Source organism: Gopherus evgoodei, chromosome 16, assembly GCF_007399415.2.
Source record: "Gopherus evgoodei ecotype Sinaloan lineage chromosome 16, rGopEvg1_v1.p, whole genome shotgun sequence".
NCBI classification, from domain to species: Eukaryota; Metazoa; Chordata; order Testudines; family Testudinidae; genus Gopherus; species Gopherus evgoodei.
In genome coordinates, this window is record NC_044337.1 from 23,978,867 (window position 1) to 24,004,107 (window position 25,241).

A 25,241-nucleotide genomic window follows, 5' to 3' on the forward strand; every position below is an offset into this window, starting at 1 on the left:
TTGCACCCGCATCCCTCAGCCAGAGTCTGCACCTGCTCTTTACCCCACGGGGAGTGGGGTCCCCAGATGGGGGCAGCCCGTAGGGAAGGCTCTCTACTGTCCAGTTCCCAGTTCCTTCCTGTAACAGCCTCCCGAGTCATGTAACAGCAGGAGTCCATCAGCCTGTCCTAGAGGCACACTCGCCTGGCCAGCCGCCAGCAGCTTCCAGGCCAGAGGGGCTGCAGGACACAGGCTAAGAGACGCAGGGATGAATGACTGAATGACTCAGCACTTGGACACTCTGGGGCTGTGCTGTAAAATTGACCTGAGAGGACAAAGAGATTCCCCAGTCAGAATGTGACCAACACTCTGCTAAGGCCCCCAGCGCTGGTCAGCAGGCCTGTTGCTGCAACTACGCTCTGGCTGTGCTGACATAGGCCATGGCTACACTTACAGTTTTGCAGCGCTGGTAGTTACAGCTGTGTTCGTACAGCTGTGTAGGGCCAGCGCTGCAGTGTGGCCACATTTGCAGCGCTGTTGGGAGTGGTGCATTGTGGGCAGCTATCCCAGCATTCAAGTGGCTGCAACGTGCTTTTCAAAAGAGGGGGGTGGGGTGGAATGTGACAGGGAGCTTGGGGGAGACAGAGAGAGTGGATTTTTGGAGTGACACTGTTCTCAGCTCCCTGCCTTGCAAGTTCTAAGGTCTGGAAGACACACAGTGCCTACCTTCAATCATTTTAAAAGTTCTAACTCCCTTCCCCCACCCCTCTCTCATTCACTAAATGCAAATTATGTACTGCTAAATACCCGTCAGACCCGATCAGCAACTGCTGAACACGGACTTCCCCCTCCCCCCCGCCGTGTGAGCGTGCTGTTTCTCTCTTCAAGCAAACAGCTGTGAACATTCCAAAGTAATTCCCCTGCCTGCCTCCGCTCGCTCAGCAAACAGGAGCTGTGTTTGTTTTTTAAATAAGCAGTTTGGCTGAACTCCGAGCTCTCCCTTTCTTCCGGTTTGTTGTGGACAGGAATTCTGGGATACCGCCTTATACCCCGGAGGTCAATAAAAGCGCTGGTGGGGTCCACACTTGCTGATCAGCGCTGGATCACCAGCGCTGGAATCCCTACACCCGAGGCTCGACCGGGTGTACAGCCAGCGCTGCAACCAGGGAGTTGCAGCGCTGCCCGTGCTTTGCAAATGTGGCCACATCCTAAGTTGCAGCGCAGTAACTCCCTCACCAGCGCTGCAACGCTCTAGTGTAGCCATGGCCATAGTGATCCCATCTCAAGCACTGTCTCCTGACCCAAAAGGGGACTCTCACGGCTTTCCTGGGCTCTGGGGCACAAAACCCCCGGCTTCCCTGGGACACAGAGCAGGAGCAGGATGGTGATATGATCATTTCTCCTCCCTGGATCTAATGGCTGGATTCAGGAACATGTAGGTGGTTGCATTTTCCCCAGTACTATGTCCATTCCAGGGGTCTCTAGCATCTCCATTCTGCAAACTATCCCACAAGGCAGTCTCCCTAGCCAATCCCTGCAGCCGCATTGCTAGCTCCACAAAGTGTTTCACCCCCAGGGAGGTGGCAACAACCACAGAGCATCATCTGGAGAAACCCTGGCCTGTCAGAGGGGTAAAACCAGCAAGGTACCTTTTTACCTCTCTCTCCTACCCTTTGCAAGCGGGGTCCTGAGATGTCTGTGGGCAGAAGGTGAGGGGGCAGGGTTAGGGCAGACAGCTGCTGAGGAAAAATGAGTCAAAATGAACATAAATAAGAGAAAAGCCATTTCTAAGGTTTAATCCTCCAAACCCCGGAATTTGTGTTAAGCCAAATCGATGCTATGTAGAAAGGGAAAGCCAAGTGTAGGACAGGCTATGTTCCCGGAAGGGCAGTCCACCCAGAATGGAACATATGCGTCTTAGCGCTGTTAAACCATAGTTACTGTATATTAAAATAAATCATCTGAAACTTTCCAATAGTACTGGTTAAATATAATCACCGGGCGAAGCGGCGATGGACAGCAGTGCTGCTAGGCCAGCCCCCCAGCTTCCTTCTGCCTCTCCTGCATGCTCCCAGCAGGGAACGTCTCTGAGAAGCTCCATTACGAGTCTCTTGTCGGGGTGAGCCACACTCAAGTCCGCTTGGCATGCAGCATTTCAATGAGCAAGTTGTTGCAAGGCACCTCCCCGCTCAGGTGCTTGTGGTAGAGGTACTCCTCGGCCTGCATGCTGAGAGAGCGGATCTCAGCCAGCCGCAGCAAGAGCTGACGAAACTTGTCCGCGGAGTGAGGGTAGTGGCAGACAGTGTACTCCAGCAGAGCTGCGTTCGCTTTCTCCTGAGCATCCTTCGCCAGGCTGTGGTTTTCCAAATATTTCACATCTGCAACAGGAAAACAAAAGGCAGCGTCTCGTGAAATGGCACAAAGTGCAGCCCTGTGTCACATTTCCATCAGCACACATTATGGACCCACAATGCACCTAGACATTGGTCTCTAAGAACTCTGCACTGCTGCTCCAGACAGCAGGGCTTCCATTCCCAGAGTGGCTGCATGATCACAGTGGAGATGCCCACACCTTGTGCTCTTCTGAGGGGACTTTCCTATTGTTGTTGTTTTTCTGACTCACCAGTAAAAGTGATTAAGTCTAGAAGAAGGTGGTTGTTCTTTGCATATGGAAAAGCATAGCATTAAGGAGCAATGGGATCCTGGGAGGAGACAGGAAAGACTAAAGAACAGCCGCACTTACAACCTTCTGCTTCCACCTGTATCACCACCACTGCAATGGTAGGGCACTGACTGTGAGACACACTCTCCTCTGATCCCTGCTGGGCGCGCTAAAGAATAAATCCATCTAGTATGCCACAGGGAGGGAAGAAATCCCGACAACCCCCTTCCCATTCAGCAATGAATTTAATGCTGAGCATGCGAGCCAGTTCTTACGTGTGCAAGTACTCTACCGAGAGGCCATTGCTGTCCAAACAATCTTTGAAGCTGATTGAATCTACTAGCACTTTTGAGACAGAGAATTCCAAACACTGATCTCCCAGCAAGTGGGAAATAAAGCCCTGCTCCATTGCCAAGTTCCCATCAAATCCTGATGGTACCGGGGGGGAGAGCGAGGGGGGAGAAAGGAGTTTTGGAGAGCGTTTCTTGTGGACCATCCCACAGGCCCTAGTAAGGTGAAGCATGTTGGCCACACACTTGGGAAGAATGCTGGGCAGCAAATGTTCATCAAAGAGTTTTCTCTAAGAAAAAGTGTGAAAAAAACTTGTTCTGCTTTTTCACCTGTTCTGCTTGACTCGTGAGAGTGCATTAGGAACCGGCTTGGATCTTGAGGAAAGAGGGTGTTTGTGAGAGGGAAGCGGAACTAGCAAGGCCACACAGGATCAGCCTTGGGGTGGGTTTTGGTGTACACTTAATCAATCAGCCCCCAAGAGAAATGAGCGTCGCAGCAAGGGGATGAGAGCACCAAACCATGAAAGTGGGCAAGTCATAGCAGGACTATCCAGCCGAGTGCAAAGCGCCGGGAAGAGGAGCAACTGGAGGTGAAAACATTCAGCTTAACGGAAGGGTCAGTGTGTTGGGGGGGGGAGGGGGTCCTGAGATCCATGGAAGGGGGTGGGAGAGAGAGAAGTTGCGTATCTAGAAAATGGAATTGTTCTTATTCTGTATAAGGGGTGGGGAAAACCTGCTCAGGAAATCTGTCCCTTGTTATAAAAAAGAGGAGCAGAAGACAGATGAACTAGAGGACCTTATGGACCTTTTCAACCCTCACGCATATAAGCAGCACCATGGAGAATACTGCAGAGCCATCGGGGTACAGCCAGAATCCAGGCAGCCAAACAGCTGCCAGTTCAGGAAGTTTGCAGATTCTAGAGTTGATGAATTTTTAATGGCTGCTGTGGCCACTTCCATCTCACACAATCAAAGAAAGTCTTATAGGCCTTTGGCCTTAGAGCTCATCCATTTCTGAATGGCTATGAAAAGACTGGCTTGATTCCCTGATAAACCTGGGGTTTTCAATGTGGCAACAGAGCTCAGCAAACATAGTAACCCTGAGCCTTTATGCCTCGCAAGTGTCTAAACAATTCTCTGGTAACACTGTTGTTGCCTGGAACTGGCCTTACTGAAATGCAAAGCAGAAAGCTGTCTGGTGCAGCGCCACCACCTAGCTCCTGAGAGACACAGCTCCTAGCACGTTGAGCCCCATGCGCATCCACAGATTATCCTTATCATCTACAAACCCTGCTGTGGGCTTTAAATCAATCAGACCAGGATGCTGCCCTGATAAAAGATCATGATAAAAAAATCACTTAAAAGCATTTTCTTCTGTTTGTGAGCGAAGAAAACACAAACATACACCCTGGCTTTAGTCTGTCCCTCTGCAAAGAAAGTCCTAATGGGGTTCATGCCTGACGGTAATCTTATTTTCCATATCAAGCCACTCTTCAGTCAGGTATTTCCCAGCAGCCATAGAGACCTGTCTCACTTCCATGATCTGCAGCTATGCTATCTTGGACTGTCACCGCATAAGCCAAGCAGGGTAAATCCTGCTAACTGCTAGGAGGCACCTCTCCCTCCAGGACTATGCTGAGCCCAGTGCTCGTGGGATGTGTTCTGATGGAGGTGACACCCTTCAGGTGAGATAGACCCAGAACCTGGCCACCAATCAATATTAAGTGGCAATTTGACACAAATCAGAGTGAGTTAGCCAAATGTCAGCACTTACTTGTGTTCTAGTCAGATCCCAAGGGAGGATTTGGCTTCACTGAGCTAATCTATATTTGCAGTTCATTTCTCTTCTTCGCTCGCTCTTACACCAAGGCCATGTCTGCACTAGCAAGCTTACAATGGCATGGCTGTAGGATCGCTTGTGTAGCTGCTCTATGCCGATGGGAGAGAGCTCTCCCATCAACGTCGTAAAACCAGCTCTACGAGCAGCGGTAGCTATGCTAGCGGGAGAAGCTCTCTCACTGACAGCGCTGGGCACACCACCACTTTTTTTTCCCACACCCCCTGAGCGACATAAGTTTTGCCAACACAAGTGGTAGTGTAGACATGGCCTTAGTCTTTCTGGCCAGTCCAGGTCTGCCTTTAAGGGGTTTTACTACAACTCTTTCCAATGGGTAGCAGGATGCTAGTCTGGCACTTGAAAATACAAAAGACTTGAGTTTTCCAATTTGTTCGGCTACTTAATTTCATTTTTAAAATCTAATACGTTGAAATCTGGGTGATGTGTGGATTTAACAAAGGCTTTGGTAAAATGGCATTATACATACTCCATGTTATTAGGCTACTACAGAAGTACACAATGATCCTACCTTAGAGGCCACTTACATGAGAGCCTGCTATAGACATCCTCACTGAAAACATTTGGGCTAATGGAGTTAACAGGATTGCCTGTACTTGGTGGAGCTGCAGCAACAATTACCATGATGTCTGATAGCAAATCTTGTATGTCTGTGTGCGTGAGAGGGGGCTCCGCAACCAGCCCCTTTAGGTTCAAGTTCAGATGAGAGACGGCAGCTCAAACTTCTCAAAGCTGAATATTGTGAAGAGTCAGAATTGAGTCCAGATTTGGAGCATGGCAGTTTGGATTGTTCAGGTCCAGAGGTTTCCTTCTACCCATTATAGACACCATTAGATCTTAGTCTAATAAGACTCAGCAGTTCCCTGGAAATGCTTTCACGAGAGACTGCCTCAAACATCTGTAATACAAAGGAATCTGTAATGGAAATTTTTAGGGAAAGGACTGAGCAAGAATACACAGTGATTTACTGGGAAAAGATTAGGGTACAAATTCCAGCAGGGGGTTGGACTAGATGATCTCCTGAGGTCCCTTCCAACCCTGATATTCTGTTGACTGCAGTAGGGTTTTACACCAAGACTGAATTTGGCTTTAGAGCCGCAGAAAAGTAGAATGAGTTAATGTTCTACCCAAATGGATTAAAGACTTCTAAAAATATATTATTCAGACGAGAAGCAGTGATGGCAAAGGAAGTTTCTTGATATGTGCAGAGAGAAACACAATCAACAAGTATGTGGTTCTGAGATGGATGAGCTACTGAACTTCTTCCTGGAATCTGTCTCCAACAAGCAAAATAAAATAAAGTCTGGAATAGACAATGGGGACGGGTTGATAAGAGGCAGGTCATAGAGTACTTGGAAAAGTTAAATATATACAGATCAGCAGGCCAGTAGGATAAGCACCCCAAGGCTTTTGGCGAATGAATTCAGTCATTGGATACCATCGCTGGAAGTGATGGAGAATCAGGCTTAGCAAACCAATGGTACTACTTGTGTAAATGTCTATTTATTTGAGTGAGGGTCTACAGGACTGGCCCCTCCGTGATGGAAAGAAATGCAGCAGATACAATGTAGCTAGACTGTAGCAAGCACTTGATACAGAAGCTCACACATTATTACTGCACAGATGTTTTCAGCTGGTTTTGATGTGAGCAGTTACATGGAATGAAAACTGGCTGAAGGGCCCTAGCAAAGTGCAGCGACACAATCGGCTCTGCCTCACAATGGCTACAGTGCCCACTGCCCTTCCAGAATGTTTTAATTTTAATAAATACCTCTACATGGTCTGGAAAGGGAAATCGGAATCAGCATATAACTGAAATTTGGTCCCAGTTCATCAGCGTCGCCAAGCATGTGCTTAAGTGCCATTAGGCTTCAAGGTAAGCAGGTGTTTAAGTGTTTTGTTGAACTGGGGCCTAAACTGAAAGGAATTGCAAGCTTTTTCAGTAAATATCTATCATGGAGGCCTATCAAGCTGTGGAGCAGTCTTACAAGGGAAGTGGCAGAAGCCCCATTGCTCAAGTCAGATGAATAAAGCCCATAAGAATATGCCATAGGGAACAATCCTGAACTGGCAGAGGGCTGGACAAGGCGATGATCTAATGGGCCGTTCCCATCTCACTGTTGCTTTGTACTGTGTCATATAGTCATAAAGTATCTGATTCTGTATAACACACACTTTATCAGATCAGAATTCCCTTTTCCCTCCTGTGGCACATTTGTTCTTAACATGCCTGGCTCTGTTATATTAGAGCATGAATTAGAGAGTTATGAAATCTCTTTATCTGCATAAGGTTATTGTGAGTGTCATTTTTAAAAAAGAAGTTTATTGATAAATCTATACTCTGAGTTGGCTCAACAATAGCTAGTTCTACTTGATGAACTCACCTGGTTCTCAGAAAGACCCTATTCACTGGTTAATTGAATATTTGAATAATCTTTTCATTCCTGCAATGAATAAAGAATGTTGTCCAAATAACATTGACTCACTTCATTTAGAGACACTGCAGCAGTTGCAAAGACTCTGTCCTGTGACAAAGCAGCCCATCACACATACAGATATGCCTGGGATTATTTCTATGCCCTCAAGTGTTCTTCCTATTCACAGCTCCTTTTGTTTGGGAGAAGCTGCTGATAAATTGCAAACGCTTAAGGGAATGTGGGCTATAAAAGCCTCTCTTACTCCCCTCCCCAAGAGGAGCTGCTTCATGAATATAAGTCATGAAATCGAATGATAGGTCAATCCATTAAGGCTCTATTAAGCCCTTCTGTAGAACAAAGCTAACCTGTGCTGTCCTCATAAATATTGCTATTTTGAGAAGCCCTAATTTTAATTAAACCTCTTTACCTGCTCAGGAGAGAAATCTATTTAGAACTCAAATGGCAGCCTCTTGTGTCTGTGGCGTTGGCTTTGATTGTGTTGTGACAGAGTGGTAAATGTGGAAATTCTCTTGTTAAAGGCAATTACATCCTACACGTAATATGCAATCCTGTTTTCTACAGCTGAGCCTGCGAAGGGCAAATTATACACACAAAATGATGGGGTCTAAATTAGCTGTTACCACTCAAGAAAGAGATCTTGGAGTCATTGTGCACAGTTCTCTGAAAACATCCACTCAATGTGCAGCGGCAGTCAAATAAGTGAACAGAATGTTGGGAATCATTAGGAAAGGGACAGGTAATAAACAAGAAAATATCATAATGCCACTGTATAAATCCATGATACGCCCACACCTTGAATACTGCGGGCAGTCCTGACCATCCCATCTCAAAAGAGATATATTAGAATTGGAAAAGGTGCAGAGCAGGGCAACAAAAATTATTAAGGGTATGGAACAGCATCCATATGAGAAGAGATTAAAAAGAGGGGGACTGTTCACTTCAGAAAAGAGACGACTAAGGGGGATATGACAGAAGGCTATAAATTCACGACTGGTGTGGAGACCGTGACTAGGGAAGTGTTGTTTACTCCTTCCCATAACACAGGAACTAGGGGTCACCCAATGACATGAATAAGCAGCAGGTTTAAAAAAGACAAAAGGAAACACTTCTTCACACAATGCACAGTGAACCTGTGGAACTTGTTGCCAGGGATGTTGTGAAGGGCAAAACTAGGTTCAAAAAAAATTAGATAAGTTCCTGGAGGATAGATCCATAGATGGCGATTAGCCAGGATAGTCAGGAACCCATCCCCAGGCTCTAGTGTCCCTAGACCTCTGACTGCCAGAAGCTAAGACTGGACAACAAGGGATGGGTCACTTAATAATTGCCCTGTTTTGTTCATTCCCTCTGGGGCACCTGGCAATGGCTACTGTCAGAGACAGGCTACTGGGCTGGATGGACCATTGGGCTGACTCAGTCTGGCCATTTTTATGTTCTTATTGCTCCAAGTGAACTTTGCATTATGGAAAGAAAAAGTTGGATTTGGGGCAAAAGGAGACATAGGAAAATACAGCGTGTTGTTGCACTTCCTTCCTAGAAAGCCACAGAGAAAGAAAGAAGCAGCAGCATGTAATATACTTTGCACAATGCACAGCAATACAGGTATGTTCCCGTCACTTCTGGGAAGGCATCTTGACTGTTTGCTCTAAGCATACATCGGAGACAGGATTTTAAATTGCAGCCACCCTGAAGCTGGGGCTTATCATCCTCAGAGCCACCACTGACGTTTCAGCCACAGGAAAGGCAATGGGAGCGCAACAGAAATGCCCATGCAGGAAAGGAATAAGCCAAGCTGAGGCTGCTGTTCCAGTGCCTCCTATGTCCCAAACGAGGAGCAGTGGCACCAGTCTGGGAACATTTCCTCTGAGGATCCTGACATGCAGCCCTGCAAGGGACTGTTACCCTCCTACAATGTGTGAGGATGCTACTATAGGATTTCTATTATGGGCACAGCCAGTGTGGAGAGCAGGACCCCGGGATACTCCACCACTACATCTGCTCCCACTGAGGAAGGGGAAAGGGGCTAAGGTCTCCCCCAAACGCCCATCCCTCCTTAGATCGGCTCTGCCATCTCAAGCCACCAGCCCTTTTCTTTTCCAATCTGGGCTCTGTTTGTGTCACAGCCTTATCACTGTTTAAACAGCAGATTATCATATTTAATTTTCTTGTACTTTAAAACAGCTTTTTCAAAAGGAAACAACTGACATAGAAGGTTATAGACGTGCTCTCGGGTGCCGGGAGCGGCTCCTTCTCATCAACTTTGGGCTAAGCCTCGATCACTCAGAGCCACTCTGAAGGCAGGGAAACCATCTCATTCCTGGAGCCCACTGCAGGATCAGGGACTGAATATGTGCCAGATCACCAGCATTTCCAAGCAGAGCCCAGTCACACAGAGATGGGAGATACAGAAACCAGTATAAATCAGACAGGTTTGAATAGGGGTGACCTTCTGAGCAGCCCAGTCAATCGAGATATATCCTAGAGCACATCTGTTAAAAAATAATCCTATCTAATACCTAATTGCTATTAGGGTTCATAAATCCCTACATACCAGGCCAGAATTTAGGAGTGGTACAAATTAGCACTACTTATATCATGCTAATGTAACCGTTTACTCTGCTCACTGATCTCTAAAGTTGCTTTTCTTCTGCCAGAGCTATTAGAGCAAATTTTGCCATCAGCTACATCCATGCCAACTCCCCACCTGTGGCATTGCACAGGCAAAATTAAGCCTATGGTCTCTGAATACAGATGAAACATGGCTTTGTGAAATACTGTGGATCATACTCTATCACTTCTCTCTCAGAGCAGAATTAGCTGATGGGAAAAGTGAATAGATCTTTTAAATAAGCACAGTAGAGTCCCTAACTGGATCAGACCTCAGTCATTGTGTGCCATAAAGCTGCACACTGGATACTTTCTAGTGTTAAATTCACAGCTGGAGAAATTCTTATGGTATTAAGCCCTGAATGTGCCAGGAGCATAACCACGTACTCTTGGTCAACAGCGAAACATGGCTCTGGCTGTGATTTCCAAAAGGGCCTGAGAGACAGTTAGGAAACAGCATTGGCGGTGGGAGTCTAACTCCACAATAGACCAACGCAGCATGCAACGGTGTCATGATAATTAAAGGTGTACAGCACATCTTCTGCCATGAGACGTTCCAATATTGCCAATCCTAAGTGCACAAAAATCATGACTGGGCCCCCCAAAGTCAGGAGATTAGCTTCAAAAATCATGATTATGTAAAAAAAATAATAAATGTGGGGTTCTTCTTATTTACTTTCTAGCTTTAGAGCTTTTAAGGTGCACACAGGTCATGATTTCAAGCTCCTCTCCACAACTCTGAGGGCTCACAATTCTGATGCTCACATAATCAATCACTTGACTCCCTGAGCTGGAGTTTTAAGAAAATCCCAGCTAGTGTGAGATTTGTGATAAAAACAGGAGAATTGGCAACGCTACTTCTATGCATTAAATGTGCACTGAATATACCCCTTGGACTGTATCTACCTCTTGATTTGTTCCCGGAGCAACAAGCATGTAAATATTTTCATTCAATGGAGAATATTTGTGCTCATTAAAGCTCACAAAGTGCCGAGAAGTTAGTGATCCATTTGGCAATGAGGGAATCAAAGGTGGGACCCATTTCTAAGAGCAATAACCTCACAGCATTTGAGCCCATTGCCTTTGTAATATAAGGCACACAACTTTACTACACCACACAGCTTGTTATTCTCTCCTCCCACTCATGACACCTCACAGGGAAGTGGCAGGAGAGACTGGCTCAGTTTGCCAAAGTGAGCAATCGTGGGCTGACAATCTGGGGCACCTTAAATGGGCCTGATTCTCAGGAAGTGCTGAGCACTTGCCCTCTAAAAAAACAGGATCCTTTGAAGGTGCCTCAGACTGACCACCTTCCCTCTACTCCCACCCCCTCGGCCCTGGCACACCTTTCGGGGCTGTACAATGAACAACAACGAGACCAGTGTTTCTAGGGCGAGAGGGAACGTGATGGACTGGGCTGAGGGGAGCTCTGCAGCTAGCTGTGAGCCTGAGCAAGTCACTTCCTCCATCCATAACACGGGGGTAAGGATACGTATCAGCCTTCTCGCAGGCCAGGGGAGAATGGAAGGTGTTACTCGGAGCTGAGGAATGGACGGCGTGGGGGGAAGGCCGGGGAGGAGGGAAAGGTGCTGATGAGATAACTCAAACCCACAGGGAGGACACTGGCTCTGACAGAGCTACGTGGCAGCTTAGCAGTGCCCACGGCACTTCACCCAGGCAGGGCCTCCAGGCCAGGGTGGGCGCACTGGGCAGACGCTTGCCCAGCCGATGCCCAGGCTGTACCTGTTCGGTGGCTAATTAGAGGCTGTCAGTCCCCAAGGCCGCCCACCCACCCCCAACTCCACTTCAGAAAGGCGAGTGAGAGAGAAACACCTCTGGCCCCTGCCGTGCGCGTGCCAGGGGGACGAGGCAGCGCAGGCAGGCGCTCGGCCTGGCAGCAACGGGACAATAGCAAGGCGAGCATTAGACGCCTGCACCTGCAGCAGGCTCCGTTCCTGTAGCTGCGTGTTGCTATGGTAACTGCGGCAAGGGGTGGAGCTTTCGAGAGGGGAGGGGAGGCCAATGTACAAGCAAAAGGGGCTGGCAAAGGCGGTGGCAAAGCCGGGCCAGGCAGGAGGGCCAGCTCTCCCCGCCAGTGCCTGCTGCGGATATTGTGTCTAGGTGAGACGGAAATATGTGAATCAGCCTGAGTTACTTTGACCACAGACTCCGAGACGGTGGCTCTATCATGAGAAATCTGCGCTTCCCTGCCCTGCATTCCTCTGACGCAAATGCAGCTAGATAGGGCCAGTCCCTGCGCGAGGCTCTGTCAACACGGATGTTTTGTAAAGGCCCTATCAGCCAGTTTTTCACTGCCCAAAACAGGCCCCATTTTATGCTGGATTGGAAACAAGCCTGCACTGGCCTCTGCATGCTGACCAAAGTGGGATCTCACCCACCACTTGCCTCTCGCCATGACCACTGTTTTCTGGGGCTCAGGGGGAGAAAAGGACGTTCTGGGAAATGATCTCATGAAAATCAAAATATTCTTGCTTTAAAAAATTCTCTGTTGAGCTACAAGCCCAGGGAGGTGGAGGGATGTCAGTATATATCTGGTCATCTAGACTGCTAAGCTTTCTGTTACGCGTCTGTACGGTACCTCCCATGATGAGGCTCTGAGCCTCGACAGGCACTATTGAAATCATATTGTCTAATGCACCCCCTTTTCACTCCAGTACTCTCTGGAGGGCTCACCTCATGGAATGTATTTGTACCAGATGCCACATTAAAAATAACTAGCTGTAGCTGTGGCATGGCCCAGTGTAATTCACTCAGCAGTTTTGCTGTACATGGACCCAATCTTGCAAACATTTCTGCTTGTGAATATTCTTTACTCCTGTGAATAGCCCTACGGAAATCTATGGGATGGCGTCCATGAGTAAAGTTACTCTCGTGCCTAAGTGTTTGCAGGATGAGGTCCCCGACCGGGAGGGACAGCTGTGAATAACTTCAGTCTGCAAAGCCGCCTCTCATTGTCCTCACTCAATTCTCTCCCTTAGAGTTCACCTCTGCTGCGCTGCCTGCAATAGTTCAGCAGCTGGTGCATGGGGACTGCTGCTTGTCATACAGCACATACGGAGCGGATTGTCACCGGGTGCTTGCCTCCACTCTATGCTGCATCCATCTGCTGTCTTTCCTTTTATACTGCAAGGGCCATCTTTGTATTACATGCCCATATACAGTCCCTTGTGTGATAGAGCCCTGAGCCCTGGCTGTGGTGTCTAGACACTACCACAACACAAATAAATACCCAGTCTAATGAGGAGGGATGCCAGGTGCTGAGAGGGGCACAGAGCACTGGCCAGAGACTCTCTCGGATCCCTAATATGCTCACATTACAGCCCCCGAGCCTGTGGAATTTCTTGCTGCTGCAGCTATCTAACCAGCTGCAGTTCAGCCCAGGCTGTGCATGGCCACTCCTCCCCCGGGAGTGATGCCCTGCTACAGCACTAGCCCCTGGGAAAAACCAAAGTGGGATGAGCCTCTGGGAACTCAGGATGCTGCAAACAGCCCCGGGGCCTCAGGCAGAGGTGCTGCATCCCCCGAGAGAGACTCTGGGGGCAAAGGTGAGGAGTCACCATTTGATTTGTGTTCCTCCTTGTTCCTGATAAAATTATGAGCTATTTTACAAAGGTTTTTGCCTAATTAACTTTTAGCGCTTTGGCTGTTGCCAGCTCAGCAGGTTTATTTTCAGCATGTTTGTCTCTGGCGCTCCCTTTAGACTCTACACTGCAATCACCTCTTGCCTCCCACAGACTTACAGATAGTGGCAGGTTACAGCGATTTTTGTGTGCAGCTCTGATCAGGTCTGGTGAGAGCTTCCCTTTAGTTTCCACCGCATCAGAGAGGCTTTGAATTGGGCTCAGCGACTCAGAGAATGCAGGGGGGATGTGCCCACAGCCAGGCTGCGCCCGGCAGGTTCTTAGACATCTAGCAAACCTTCGGGGCAGGGGGACACTCCGAGACCTATCAGCTGTGCTGCTCCCTCTGGTCTTTACCGCCCCAGAAAACCACCAGCTGCAGAGCCGCCTGCAATATTGAGCAGGGAGAAGCACTGCCCTAGGGAACCTTTGGTCCTATGCCTCCCGTCCGGGGCCCGTGCCATCGGGAGAGCCATGGCTCTTTGCGCAGAGAGAGCTAGAGCCATGAGCAGAAGCCCTCATGGCATACAGCACTGCAGGGAAGGCCCATCCACTGCAAGCCTCTAGCTGCCATTAAGGATCACCTCAAATAAAGGGTCTTCTCTTGACTTCCAGCATGGCACAACCCGTCCCTTGTGGCAAACTCCGCTTCACCCATTTGCTCATGTATTCATTCCATGTCTTCAGTGCCCAATCCCCATCACCTCCGGCTGCTTCACACTTATCCACCTCTGAGTGCCTCGTGCCCTACCACAGTGCTGGTCGGGTAATGCCCTGAGTGACACTTTATACCAGCAGCACAGCCCTGGCTCTGGAAGGGCACGCAGGCCAACTGCCTCTGTCCAGAAGGCTGTAGCACCTGCTGTTCCAGGAACTCCCAGCAGAGACCCTGGCAGATCTTAGCCCTTGTGGTGGTGACACAGGGGAGACCTGGGCTCAGGCAGCCAGCAGGACTTAAACGTTTCTGAACAGCACCTTGCATTGAACACACAGAAGCGAGCAGGAGCCGGGGAATTGCTCAGAGCAGCTCACCCCAAAGCAGCTCTGAATCCCAGGACACACATCAGTAGGAGCGGAGGGGGTTCCTGTCTCTAGAAACCAGGCTTCAATCTCTAGCTATGCCACTCTGACAGGAGCAGCAGGCCCTATCTGCGTGTTTCTCCTGGGGCAGGGTGCCTGAGCACTCCTCTACCCAGGAGCAGCGTAGGGACCCTCTAGCCCACTACATCATCTCCACAGCAGTTGAGAGGGCGCGTCCCAGTGCAGGGTGACAGGCGCGCTAGCACTGCGCGAGCTAGCATGCCGAACACTCGTGTGGTCGAGGTGGCACGGGCAGTGGCTTGGGCTGGCCACCCAGGTATGCACCCAGGGGATCAGTGGGCTTGTAGTCAGCCAGTGCCCGTGCCGCTGTGCTATGATTTTTAACAAGGAGAGCTAGCCCATGTCTGTCTACCTGCACTAAGACATGTGCTCCCAGTGCTGTGCAGACATACCCTGGAGGATGTGTTTCACCAAGCTGAGATCCTCTGCCAGGGGAAGATTGGATCCCATATCCCACTGACTGCTTTGCTCCCGTGCGCATCTCTCTGTAGCTCCCCTGAATCTCTGCCACCCCTTCACACTGCAGAGAACTGTAACTTAGCACCTGGTGCTTTGCAGCCTGGCCCCCTTCTCACCACAGTGAGAGGTCGCTGTCCATCAGACAGCAGAGCGGTGTTTGGGGAGGATTTTCAACAAGGAGGCACCAATGTAGCTGTGGTGTAAACCTCTTAGCTCTGGAGGGGTTACCCGGAGGAGGAAAGGCTTCCACGGGAGGCACCATGAGGAGGTGCAGTCAGCTTAAAAACAAGTCACATTCTGTCTGGATACAAGCTACATGATACTAGTCACACAGTCTCACTGTGCCTCGCTCCCCCTGTGAAATGGGGAGAACCATACTCCCTTTCTCGTCCTCTTCCTTATCTCTTTGGGGCAGAGGATGTCTGTTACTATCTCTTCACAGCGTGCCTGGCCCAATGCGGCCTCGGTTGTGGCTGGGGTCTCTCAGTGCGACTGTACCACGAGTAAATAACAACAGTCGCTAATAACCGCTCTTCATGCTCCCACCAACCAGGGCGACGCGAGAGAGCAGCTGCTCCGCCTGTCCCTTCGCTGGCTTTGTGCGTGAGAGCGCTTTGCATTCCAGCATCTCCCCCCGACACGCCGCAGAACTCAGCCCCTTCTCGAGCACTTACCGAGACTGAAGAGTATCAAGAACTTCAAACACACAAACTCTTGTCGATCCACCTGGAGTGAATGCAAGTGTAGGACCAGTTCTTGTGCCCTCAGGACCAGGTTATTCAGGTTGGACCCTGCTTGAGCTGTGATTGTCACCATCTCCACCTGAAAGCAAAGAAGGAAGGCGGGCTCAGCGGCCGGGAGCATCACACACGCAAGGGCCTGAGGAGCGGTGCGTACCCCTCTGCGAGGCACCGAGCAGGGTCTAGACCCCACAGTGTCTCTTAGCTATGCCCTGCCTTTGGAGACGGCATGAGCTGCTCATTTTAAACCCCCCCCCCGCAGCTCCTTGCCCTAGGGACGGCAAATAGCCAACACCGCAGTGGGTCTGGAGGTGGATTTGAAAAGACTCCTCCGGTGAGATTCACCCCGCAGCATAAGGCTGAGGCACAAGGCAGGACTTCAGTGATGCCCAGGTCTTGCACTAGCCCTCTGCACCCTAAGGGTGAATATTGCACCCTAAGTGACACTGGCAGGACAGCTGACCTCATGGTGTCCCCCATGGCCGTAAGACTGGATGGATGGGATTTAGAATTATTCCCTCTCTCTGGCTGTGTTAGCAGAAGGAAATGGCAGTGGAAGGAAGGGAACAAACTACTCCTTGGCAGGGTTTTCAGCTAGCCCAGCCATAGCTACAGGGCACCTTGGCTGCATGCACAGGCCATAGGTACTGGAACTAGCCACACCCCCTGGTTTGAAGCGGTTTTCATCATATCCAGGGTTTACAGTTTGGGTCAATGGCCCTCAGCACCCCCATTACACACATTGTTCCAGCTCCCCTGGCACAGGCAATGGATGCCCCTGATTCCCAGGAGGGCAGGGAGCAGCAGCCAGTTCTGGCCTGTGGCTAAAACATTACAGGACAGAGGCAGCAGAACTGTGGAGTCAGGGTGAAATTCATCCCTGGGTAGCCGGTACAAACCCAAGAGATTACTTAAACCCCACAGCATCCCAAAACAGTGCTGCACAGGTCCTCTGGCCAGGGTGAATCTCTCTTTAGAGAATAAACAGGGGTAACTTGGAGACAAACAAGAGAAAATAGCAATCTTCTGTGCTATTATTTGTTTTAATTTGTATTTAAAGAGGAAGCCCTCACTGCACAACAGCAATGCTGTCCTGGGAATAGCTGGAAGATCAGGCTGCAATTCTGGGGAGACTTTGTTCCCATGTTCCCTGCAAAATCTACTATTCAAACAGAGCTGGTCTGTTCTCACACCCAGTTTCTGTAAATACAGACATGACTGTTGATTTTTCTTATGAGAAACATTTTGCTCCAAACCCAAGAATTCTCCCCTGGCTGGAAGGCAGTACATGCCGGCCGTCTGTGCTCTGGGGATGGCTTGGGTCTATCTACAGATCATTATTTCTCCCCTTGTGCAAAAACAATTCCGGAACCCAGCAAAAACAAAACACCAGGCATCTGCTTGGGTCAGCCTTAGTTCACGCAGGAGGCGGGACGGGAGGACCTTCACCAGAGGGAAAGAAGTAAGACAAAAGTCACCCATTTTTTCTTCCCAGTTTGGGCTCCACCTAGCTGGGAATGCTGAGATTGTCTGAAACTATGGAGATGGATTTTGGTTCCCATGGGTTCCCATCCTGGAGTCTGAAGTTCAAACAAGCCCCACCGCTAAGCTAAAGCTAAGCAATCAAAACTGTCCAGGCTGGCCTGACTTCATACTTCAGCCCTGCAAAGCTGCTGAGTTTCCAGTGGCTGCCTAACAAAACCAGTTGGCCCACAGGCTGCAGAGCCAGGAGGGCACAGCCCGATTACTTTTTGGCCAGGCCAAACCTGAGTGTGACCCAGTGCACCATTTCACAATGCCACTCACTAAAATTTGGAGGGGGTGGCTGCATGGGCTGATGGGCCAGGGGAGTTAGATTGCTGGGGGGGCATTTAAAGAGGGTGTCGATGGCTCCCCCACTTTAAATGTTGCCCAGCAGCCCCTGAATTGGCCCAAGGCTCACCCAAAAGTGATCCCCCCATAGCTGCCTCTAAACTCAGGGTACTTTTCAGGGCACCTGGGTGTGGCAGTAACCACTGGAGCAGTGAATATTGATCCCTGGCATATGATGGGAATTCGCCTTCACAGCCCAGTCCACATGATCAAGACCAGGAAGTTTAAAAAGCAGCCAGCTGCAAAGAAAGTGATCCCAGCCAGTTAATGAAGACTGGCTCAGGCCCTCTAAGCTCCCAGAGACATTCTTTCTGCAGCAGCCAGGCCAGCCACAGAGCGGGCTCTGCCACTAGACACATTAGACGCAGGCTCCGGGGAAATCTTCTCCTGTGCTAGTGGAGGGTTTTGGTGCTGGGGAATTGTAATTTACATGACGGTGCACGAAGAGGGAGATGGAGAGAGGGAAGGACACTGGACTGGGCAAGGGGGATGTTTGGGAAACCGGCATCCTCACGGGGAAGCAGATAACGAATGACTCTCCTCCTGCAAGGACAGAGTTTTGTTTTTTTATTTCCACACCTGTTCAGGAAGGCTGGCCTTATAGGAAAGGGGATCAGGAGAGCTGGGGTCAATTCCCAGCTCCACCCTGCATGACCCTGGGCAAGGCCCTCAGCCTCTCTGTAAAATGAGGATAAAAATGCCATCTCTGTCCTCAGTTTAGACTCTGAGATCTTTGGGGCAGGGACTGACTCTGACTATGTGTTTGTGCCGTCCCCAGTGCAGTGGGGCCCAGATTTGGGGTGGCGCCTCTAGGTCCTACCATAACACACCTAAGAACAATGCAGGGCTCTGTTACTGTTTCTCTTTACATCTTGCTGTCTCTGATCCTAGAGAGATGCTACCAGACCCACAACTATGGCAATGAAACACATTTAATAGCAACAGATTAACCAGCAGGCACATTGTGCCTTTATCGTGCTTTCCTTTTGGATTCAAAACACTGGTTCTGACCCAGAGAGGAAGCAGTGGAATTTCTGATCTCAATTGGGTGAAAACAAAAATGGCAAAGAAAAGTGATTTTTCATCAATCCCATTTGGGAATTAATGGTGAGAGGGGGAAGATTTTCCTTTGCAACAATATGGCAGATTTGCAAATTCTGACGTGAATAGGGGCAGCAGCAGAGTTACAAATCGGGAGAGAACTGGTCCCCATATCACCCGGCTCTGGTTAGTATCCCAAAGCATCAACAGAGGCATGAGGCATGCTCCCCTCTGATGTTTCTCTCTTTGTGTCCATCAATCCATCTGCAGCAATAATGCAGGCTCACTATTAGCTATGCTGTCCCAACCCTTTCATGCTGTTGCACCACTTAGCAATGCAGGAATTGCAGTGGAAAGGTACAGTCTGTTGAAACACTGCAAAGCTTTTCCCATCAAAGGAGAGGACATTACCTCCTGGCCCGTCACAAGCAACATGCTGTGCTCCTTCCCGTGCTGCACCTGCCTGTAGATATGGTCAAACACCAGCAGCTCACTCCAGCAGTTCTGCAGCAGTTTCATCTGATCGCCCACCTGAAACACAGTTGCAAACACAGCCATTAAAACCTCTCAGATCTGCTCACAGGTTAGGGACCTGGCAACACACAGTGCAGAAGGAAGGTTGGACTTGGATGCAAAGTTGTCAATGGATGAGGTCTTGGATGCTTTTGAAATGAATGAACTCTCCCCCCCCACCCCCAACCCCCGTCCAGTGTCTCTGAGGAGAAGCCAGCAGCAGAGTTCCCTCTGCTCTTTGACATATCCCGCACACTTGGCTCATTCCTCAAGCCCTTCCTGTCAATGCCGGTCCATGGCCCATTAATGCATTGTGACAATAGCGTGATCAAACGCTCGCCTGGCTCCTGCAATTGGTGACAGGTTGAATTCACATTGTCAGCTGCAAAAGCCCACGTATAAATCAATGTCAGATTTGGTGAGGGCCTCAGTGAGCTTCCCACATCTCTCCATGCTCCCGCAATGATGCACAAGGAGCGCACATTGGAGCAGAATAAGGCAGTTCAGCAGTAGAGGCAGCTCCCAGTAGGGCTTTCCTCACATGCAGTGATCCCCAGCAAAGCAGAACAGTCGGTCAATCTCCCTTAAATACTGTATCGATTGGATGGTTTACAAAATGCACAATGCTATTAACAGAGAATTCCCCTACCTCCACCCTCCAGTGCAGTAGCATTGGGTGAAACAGCATAGCTGGAGTCAAGGTGCATGCGTGTATGTACACCTATAGATACAAATGCACACCTTAGCTCCATCTATGCTGACTCATCCATCACCACACACATATATTTATATATGACTTTGAGTTTTCCAGCTATGTTGGGTCACGGTCCACATCCTACAGCCAGTGCACTGGATTGATATGGGTCTGCATGTGTGTTTGTGGGCTGTTCTGGAATGCCAAGATGGAAAACAAACTGGTGTCAACAGTGTGATGCTGTTGAAGAAAAAGCAAACATGAGTCTGGGATGCATTAACAGGTGTGTTGTGAGCAAGACATGAGACGTCATTCTTCTTTTCTACTCTGCACTAGTCAGGCCTCAGCTGGAGTATTGTGTCCAGTTCTGGGCACCGCATTTCAAGAAAGATGTGGAGAAATTGGAGAGGGTCCAGAGAAGAGCAATAAGAATGATTAACGGTCTAGAGAACATGACCTATGAAAGGAAGGCTGAAAGAATTGGGTTTGTTTAGTTTGGAAAAGAGAAGACTGAGAGGGGACATGATAACAGTTTTCAGGTATCTAAACGGTGTCATCATGAGGAGGGAGAAAACTTGTTCACCTTAGCATCTAAAGATAGAACAAGAAGCAATGGGCTGAAACTGCAGCAAGGGAGGTTTAGGTTGGACATTAGGAAAACGTTCCTGTCAGAGTGGTTAAACACTGGAATAAATTGCCTAGGGAGGTTGTGGAATAGCCATCTCTGGAGATATTTAAGAGTAGGTTAGATAAATGTCTATCCTGGATGGTCTAGACAGTATTTGGTCCTGCCCTGAGGGCAGAGGACTGGACTCAATGACCTCTCGAGGTCCGTTCCAGCCCTACAATCTATGAATCTATGGTGGACCAGAGAGCATTTTATGTTTACCAGCTAGAAGAAGGGTATGCAAAGCAATTTGGAGACGCAAAAGCTAGTTATCAGAAGTCAGACAGCATGTCACCAGCACAGAAAGGCAGGCTGGTCCAGCGGTCAGGGCTTCGGGCCATTTCAAGTTGGGTGATTCTGGTTCAGGCAGCTGAATTACTTCTTCCTCAAAGGACCAAGGAATTAGAAGCTGCCCCAGAGTGCAAACAGCAAAGAGTAAAGGGCAAGTGTTGAGTAAAGCAGAGTTGGGGAAACAAGAGTGGTCTTATCACTGAAAGAGACACAGCGATCCGTAGGCACCATGGTGACAATTAACATCTTAGCATAAGGAGTTCGTTTGGCACGGCCTCACTTCAAAGAAATACATCAGCTAGCTGCATGCTTGAATCTAACTCAACTCCACCTCATGCAGCAGAGCATGACAAGAGGCCTTCTGCCCGCAGGACGCTCTGTTCAGTGCCTTCACCACATTATGCACAGTTGGATTAGTTGGACACTTGATAAGCTGAAGTGCTCTGTGAGGGCAGATCACATTTTTGCTGGGAATAATTTCTGTTAAGCAATTATCAAACAGAACATTTGACCAGCGTCACCCCATTCTGGTGGGTTAAAACAGGTCAGGTGCGAGATTTGTACCTTGTTTTCTGAGTATGTACGAGGAGAAAAGCAGCATTTAGCCAGCTTGGTCCTCATGGCTTCGTGGTCCTCCTGCCTCTCCTGAACAGTGTTTTCCATGGAACACAATCGGTGCCAATTAATTAAAAACCTTCTTGTGTCTCTGCATGGAGTCTGACAGTATTGGGGAAAGGCAGAAACACCCCCCAAGCTCTGGAGTTTGTTGCAGACAGCAAAGCCCCTGGCGTGTCATTTTCAGAGGGGGCTCTCTCAATCTATCCCAGCATGCCCTGTGGCACGTCACTATAGACATGTCTGTTATCACTACACAGGCACATACAAACAGACTGGATTAGACCCCGGGTCCATCTAGTGTTTCTGCTTTGCGTTCGTTCTTCTGGGCCTGTGTGCCCCCTAAATCCCACAAGAACCTCTCTGAATGCTCAGGGGGAGCAAGGCTGTGTCAGCTGTCGGCACAGGGGTGAATTTCACCCTCTGTGCACAGTGAGCGCTGGCAGGACTGGCAGTGATTGTGGGGACATGGCAAGATACTCACACCAAGCGAATTTAGAATGTGTAATCGTGAGAATTCACCTCTGCTTTTTGCTCACCCAATCAGGGAACTGAAACGTATGTGACTTACGTAGCTTGTCAAAAGAGCTCCACTTTCAAGCAGTGACTATTGAACTTTTCGCAGCCGTCCAGCCCACCCATTGCCTAAAGCATATTCATCTGAACCAGCCAGGGGGTATTTTCCAACATGCAGATACATTTGTGGAAGTTGCGATCTGCTTGTGAGCAGTCACCCAACAGGAAAGAGCTAAATCTGGTAAGTGAAATGTTAACTGCAAACAGTTCACTCCACTCCAGCCAAGGCTCCTGTGCTTTATTCCCAACACTGGTCAAGTAACTTCACAAGCCACATGGAAGGTGACAAGTCACTTATGTGCTATGTGCCTCAGTTTCCCCACCTGTACCATACATAGTATGTAATAATGCCGCTCTTCCTTCTCTCTCTCACAAGGGGGCTGCAAGACTTAACTACCATTTCTAGCACTATTGATAAGCCCTCCAAGACACACAGCCACAATAAGAATGCACAGTGGCTGGATTCTACCTGCAGTCTGCAGAGATGTGTCTCTTCTGTATCGTGTGTGCAGGGACTGCCTGCTCCTCTGAGTCTGTACAGCACCAAGCGCATAGGCAGTGCTCAGTGAACCGTCAGAATACAGTCCTGGGAGCTCCTCAGACGAAAGGTGCTACAAGGTGCAAAGGTACTGAGGACATGGAAAGCTGCATTGCACCCAGGAAACAGAGACCCACATGGCACAAGAGAGGGAAGGAGCCAGCCACTGTGCAAAGCAAGCACCAAGCTGTGCGACTTCCACCCCCACCTGTCTTTCAGATAAGTAAGCTTGTTTCATTCACGCTCTTATCAGCACTGGTTTGCCTCCATAAGGCAAGAATCTCACACAACCCGTGCACAAATCTTTAACAAAATGACTCTTGGACGCAGCCCCTCGCCCAAAGCCTCCGGGAGCAAGAGAATGCAATGTTGTTGTTTTACACAAAGGCTTTGTGTCTCCCAGGAGGGAGCTTTGGCTACTTTTTAAATGAAAGAATACAGTGTCCATCCTTCCCTCGCCCAGGAATGTGGGGTGGAGATGGCCCGTTTTGGGGAGTAGCTCCTGAAGCTTATTTTAACTCACTGACTCCAGGCCTGGAGCGCATTCTGCAGGCAGGCCTTGGGGGGCACGGAGCTCAGGGAGGAACTGCAATCCTCACCTTCAGGGCAGGCAAACCATATTTCCGGCTCCACGACTTGCAAACCGAAGTGACCTCTGCCTCTCAGGAGCCTCTTTTCCTGGTTCCAGGCATTCTTCCCAGCTGCTGCCATAACATCGGCAAACTGCAAACCACAGCAGCCAGCTTCCACAATAAAAGCCAGGTAGTGCCGATGCTGTGAGGCACCCCGTCTTCTGCATGGGGGAACCTCTGGCTCCTTTGGGACTGGTTTGCCCCATTCCTGTTCAAGATTTTACACAGTATATAGAGAGAGGAAGCAGTAATGAGGCTGTTTCTGGGCAGATCAGCAAGGCCAGGAGCATCTGCTCACAGCTGCTGAACAGAGAGGGGCTCCTCACTCACTCCTTTAACAGAGGAGAGAGGAGAGCTAAATCCGAGGGCCAGATGCTTAGCTATATAAATGGGTGCAACTGAGCATCTGGTCCCAGAGCTGCAGCTCCCCACACTTGCCAACATCCCACAAGTTAGGCCTCACCTCTGCGGCTGGCCTTTGTGATTCAGGCCAATTGTTAATTGTGATCCAGTTCCACCCCTTGCCCAGAGACCCCCACACTTGCTCAATGAGCTCTTGTGGGACAGAGCCGTTCAGGTTGCAGAAATCAGGTCTCGAGCTACCAGATGCCACCTACTGAGAACAGATTCCACATTAAGATGTGTAGAACCGTACGTCTTTTCCAATATATATATGGCATTAGACTGGAATGTATCCAACCAGCCACATGCAACAGACAAGGATCCTTCTAAGGGACCAGAATAACTGTAATAACGAGTCCCTTTCTCAGGTTTAAATGCAAATAACTATGTCCAGTGCAGCAGGCACAAAACACAGCTTTTGTTTTAAAAAAATTACAAAAACTAATACAAATATTTTCATGATTTAAAAAATAAATAACAACTGGAACAGTTATTAGTTTGCATGTAAATGTATCCCCCTCCACTCCGCCCCGAATTTGAAGCCCAAACACTGCTGGCCAGGCAAAGAGAAAATAAACAACATCAGAAATAAAAAGCAAAGTCGGGAGGAGTGTTAATTCTTTCATCGTGATGAGGCAAGGTGACTTTAGTGACTGCTCAGGAGATGAGATTGCTGCACAGACACCCTTTAATTCTAGGAAATCTGGGGCTAGATTTTCTCACAAATCCTGCTCCCCCCAAGGCACCACGAGTGTTGCCAACTCTTGCCACTTTTTATCCAGTCAGTTGTGATCTTTGGTGTTTTTCGGGAATCTTCGAGAGCCAGAGGAGAAATGAGAATCCGGCTTGCATTTAAAAAAGAAGTAGAAGGTTCTAGCCCTCAGGGAGAAAAGCCTAGAAATGGGTGCTCTGCTGATGAAAAACCAGAAGGCAGATAAAAAGACCCCCACATTTCTTGTTTAAAAGTCTCCTCAATTTTAAGCCAACCGCATGATTTTGGGGGGCCTGACTCAGGATTATTGAATGACTGAGGTTGGCAAAACGGAGACTTTCAGAGACACTCAGCACCCAGCAGCTCCTATAGAGAATAAAGAGGAACCCCCCCTCTGCCCCCCACCACTGTTCTCCATGGGAGGTGCTGCCTGAGCTCTTGTGAAAATCTGGCCACTAGAGCAGAGGCCAAGGCATGCCATGGAGCAGGCCCTCCCCCTCCCCACGCTGGCCATAGCTCGCTGCCTGTCACACTCACCAGCCACTGTGCTGCCCCTGCCGCAAAACAAGCAGCTTTGGGCAGGGGAGTTCCCCAGCTCCTTTGTCTCTGGCATTCTTCTCCGAGGGACTGGACACAAGTAAACTCTTCTCCAGCTCTTCCCCTCCATGCCCTCTTCCCCCATTTCTGCTCCCTCCCTCTCCCCAGCCCCCTGCCAAGCCTCCAAACATGCCCCTCTCCTATCCCAGCAGTTACCAGACTCACACTGCCTGCGTCCTTGCTCCAGCTGGCCCCAGCTCCTCATGCTGCTCATGCAGAGCCAATTCCTCACTGCCCTTAGGCCCAGGTGTGGCCCATCCCAGCTCTCCCAGCTGGCTCCTGGGAGAAGTCAGGAATCAGCAGCAAAGTGAGGTGAGAC

General features: G+C 49.3%; 1 protein-coding gene across 1 annotated transcript in view; it reads right to left on the reverse strand.

The window, feature by feature from the left end:
* Positions 1 to 2,109: 2,109 nt before the first annotated feature.
* Positions 2,110 to 25,241, reverse strand: part of NR5A1 (nuclear receptor subfamily 5 group A member 1) — a 50,041-nt gene continuing 26,909 nt past the window's right edge. The window contains exons 4-6 of the mRNA XM_030535688.1: positions 19,097 to 19,216; positions 15,707 to 15,854; positions 2,110 to 2,357 (exon numbers count right to left, since the gene is read on the reverse strand). Coding sequence (XP_030391548.1) covers positions 2,110 to 2,357; positions 15,707 to 15,854; positions 19,097 to 19,216 — 516 coding nt within the window. The remainder of the gene's footprint in view (positions 2,358 to 15,706; positions 15,855 to 19,096; positions 19,217 to 25,241) is intronic.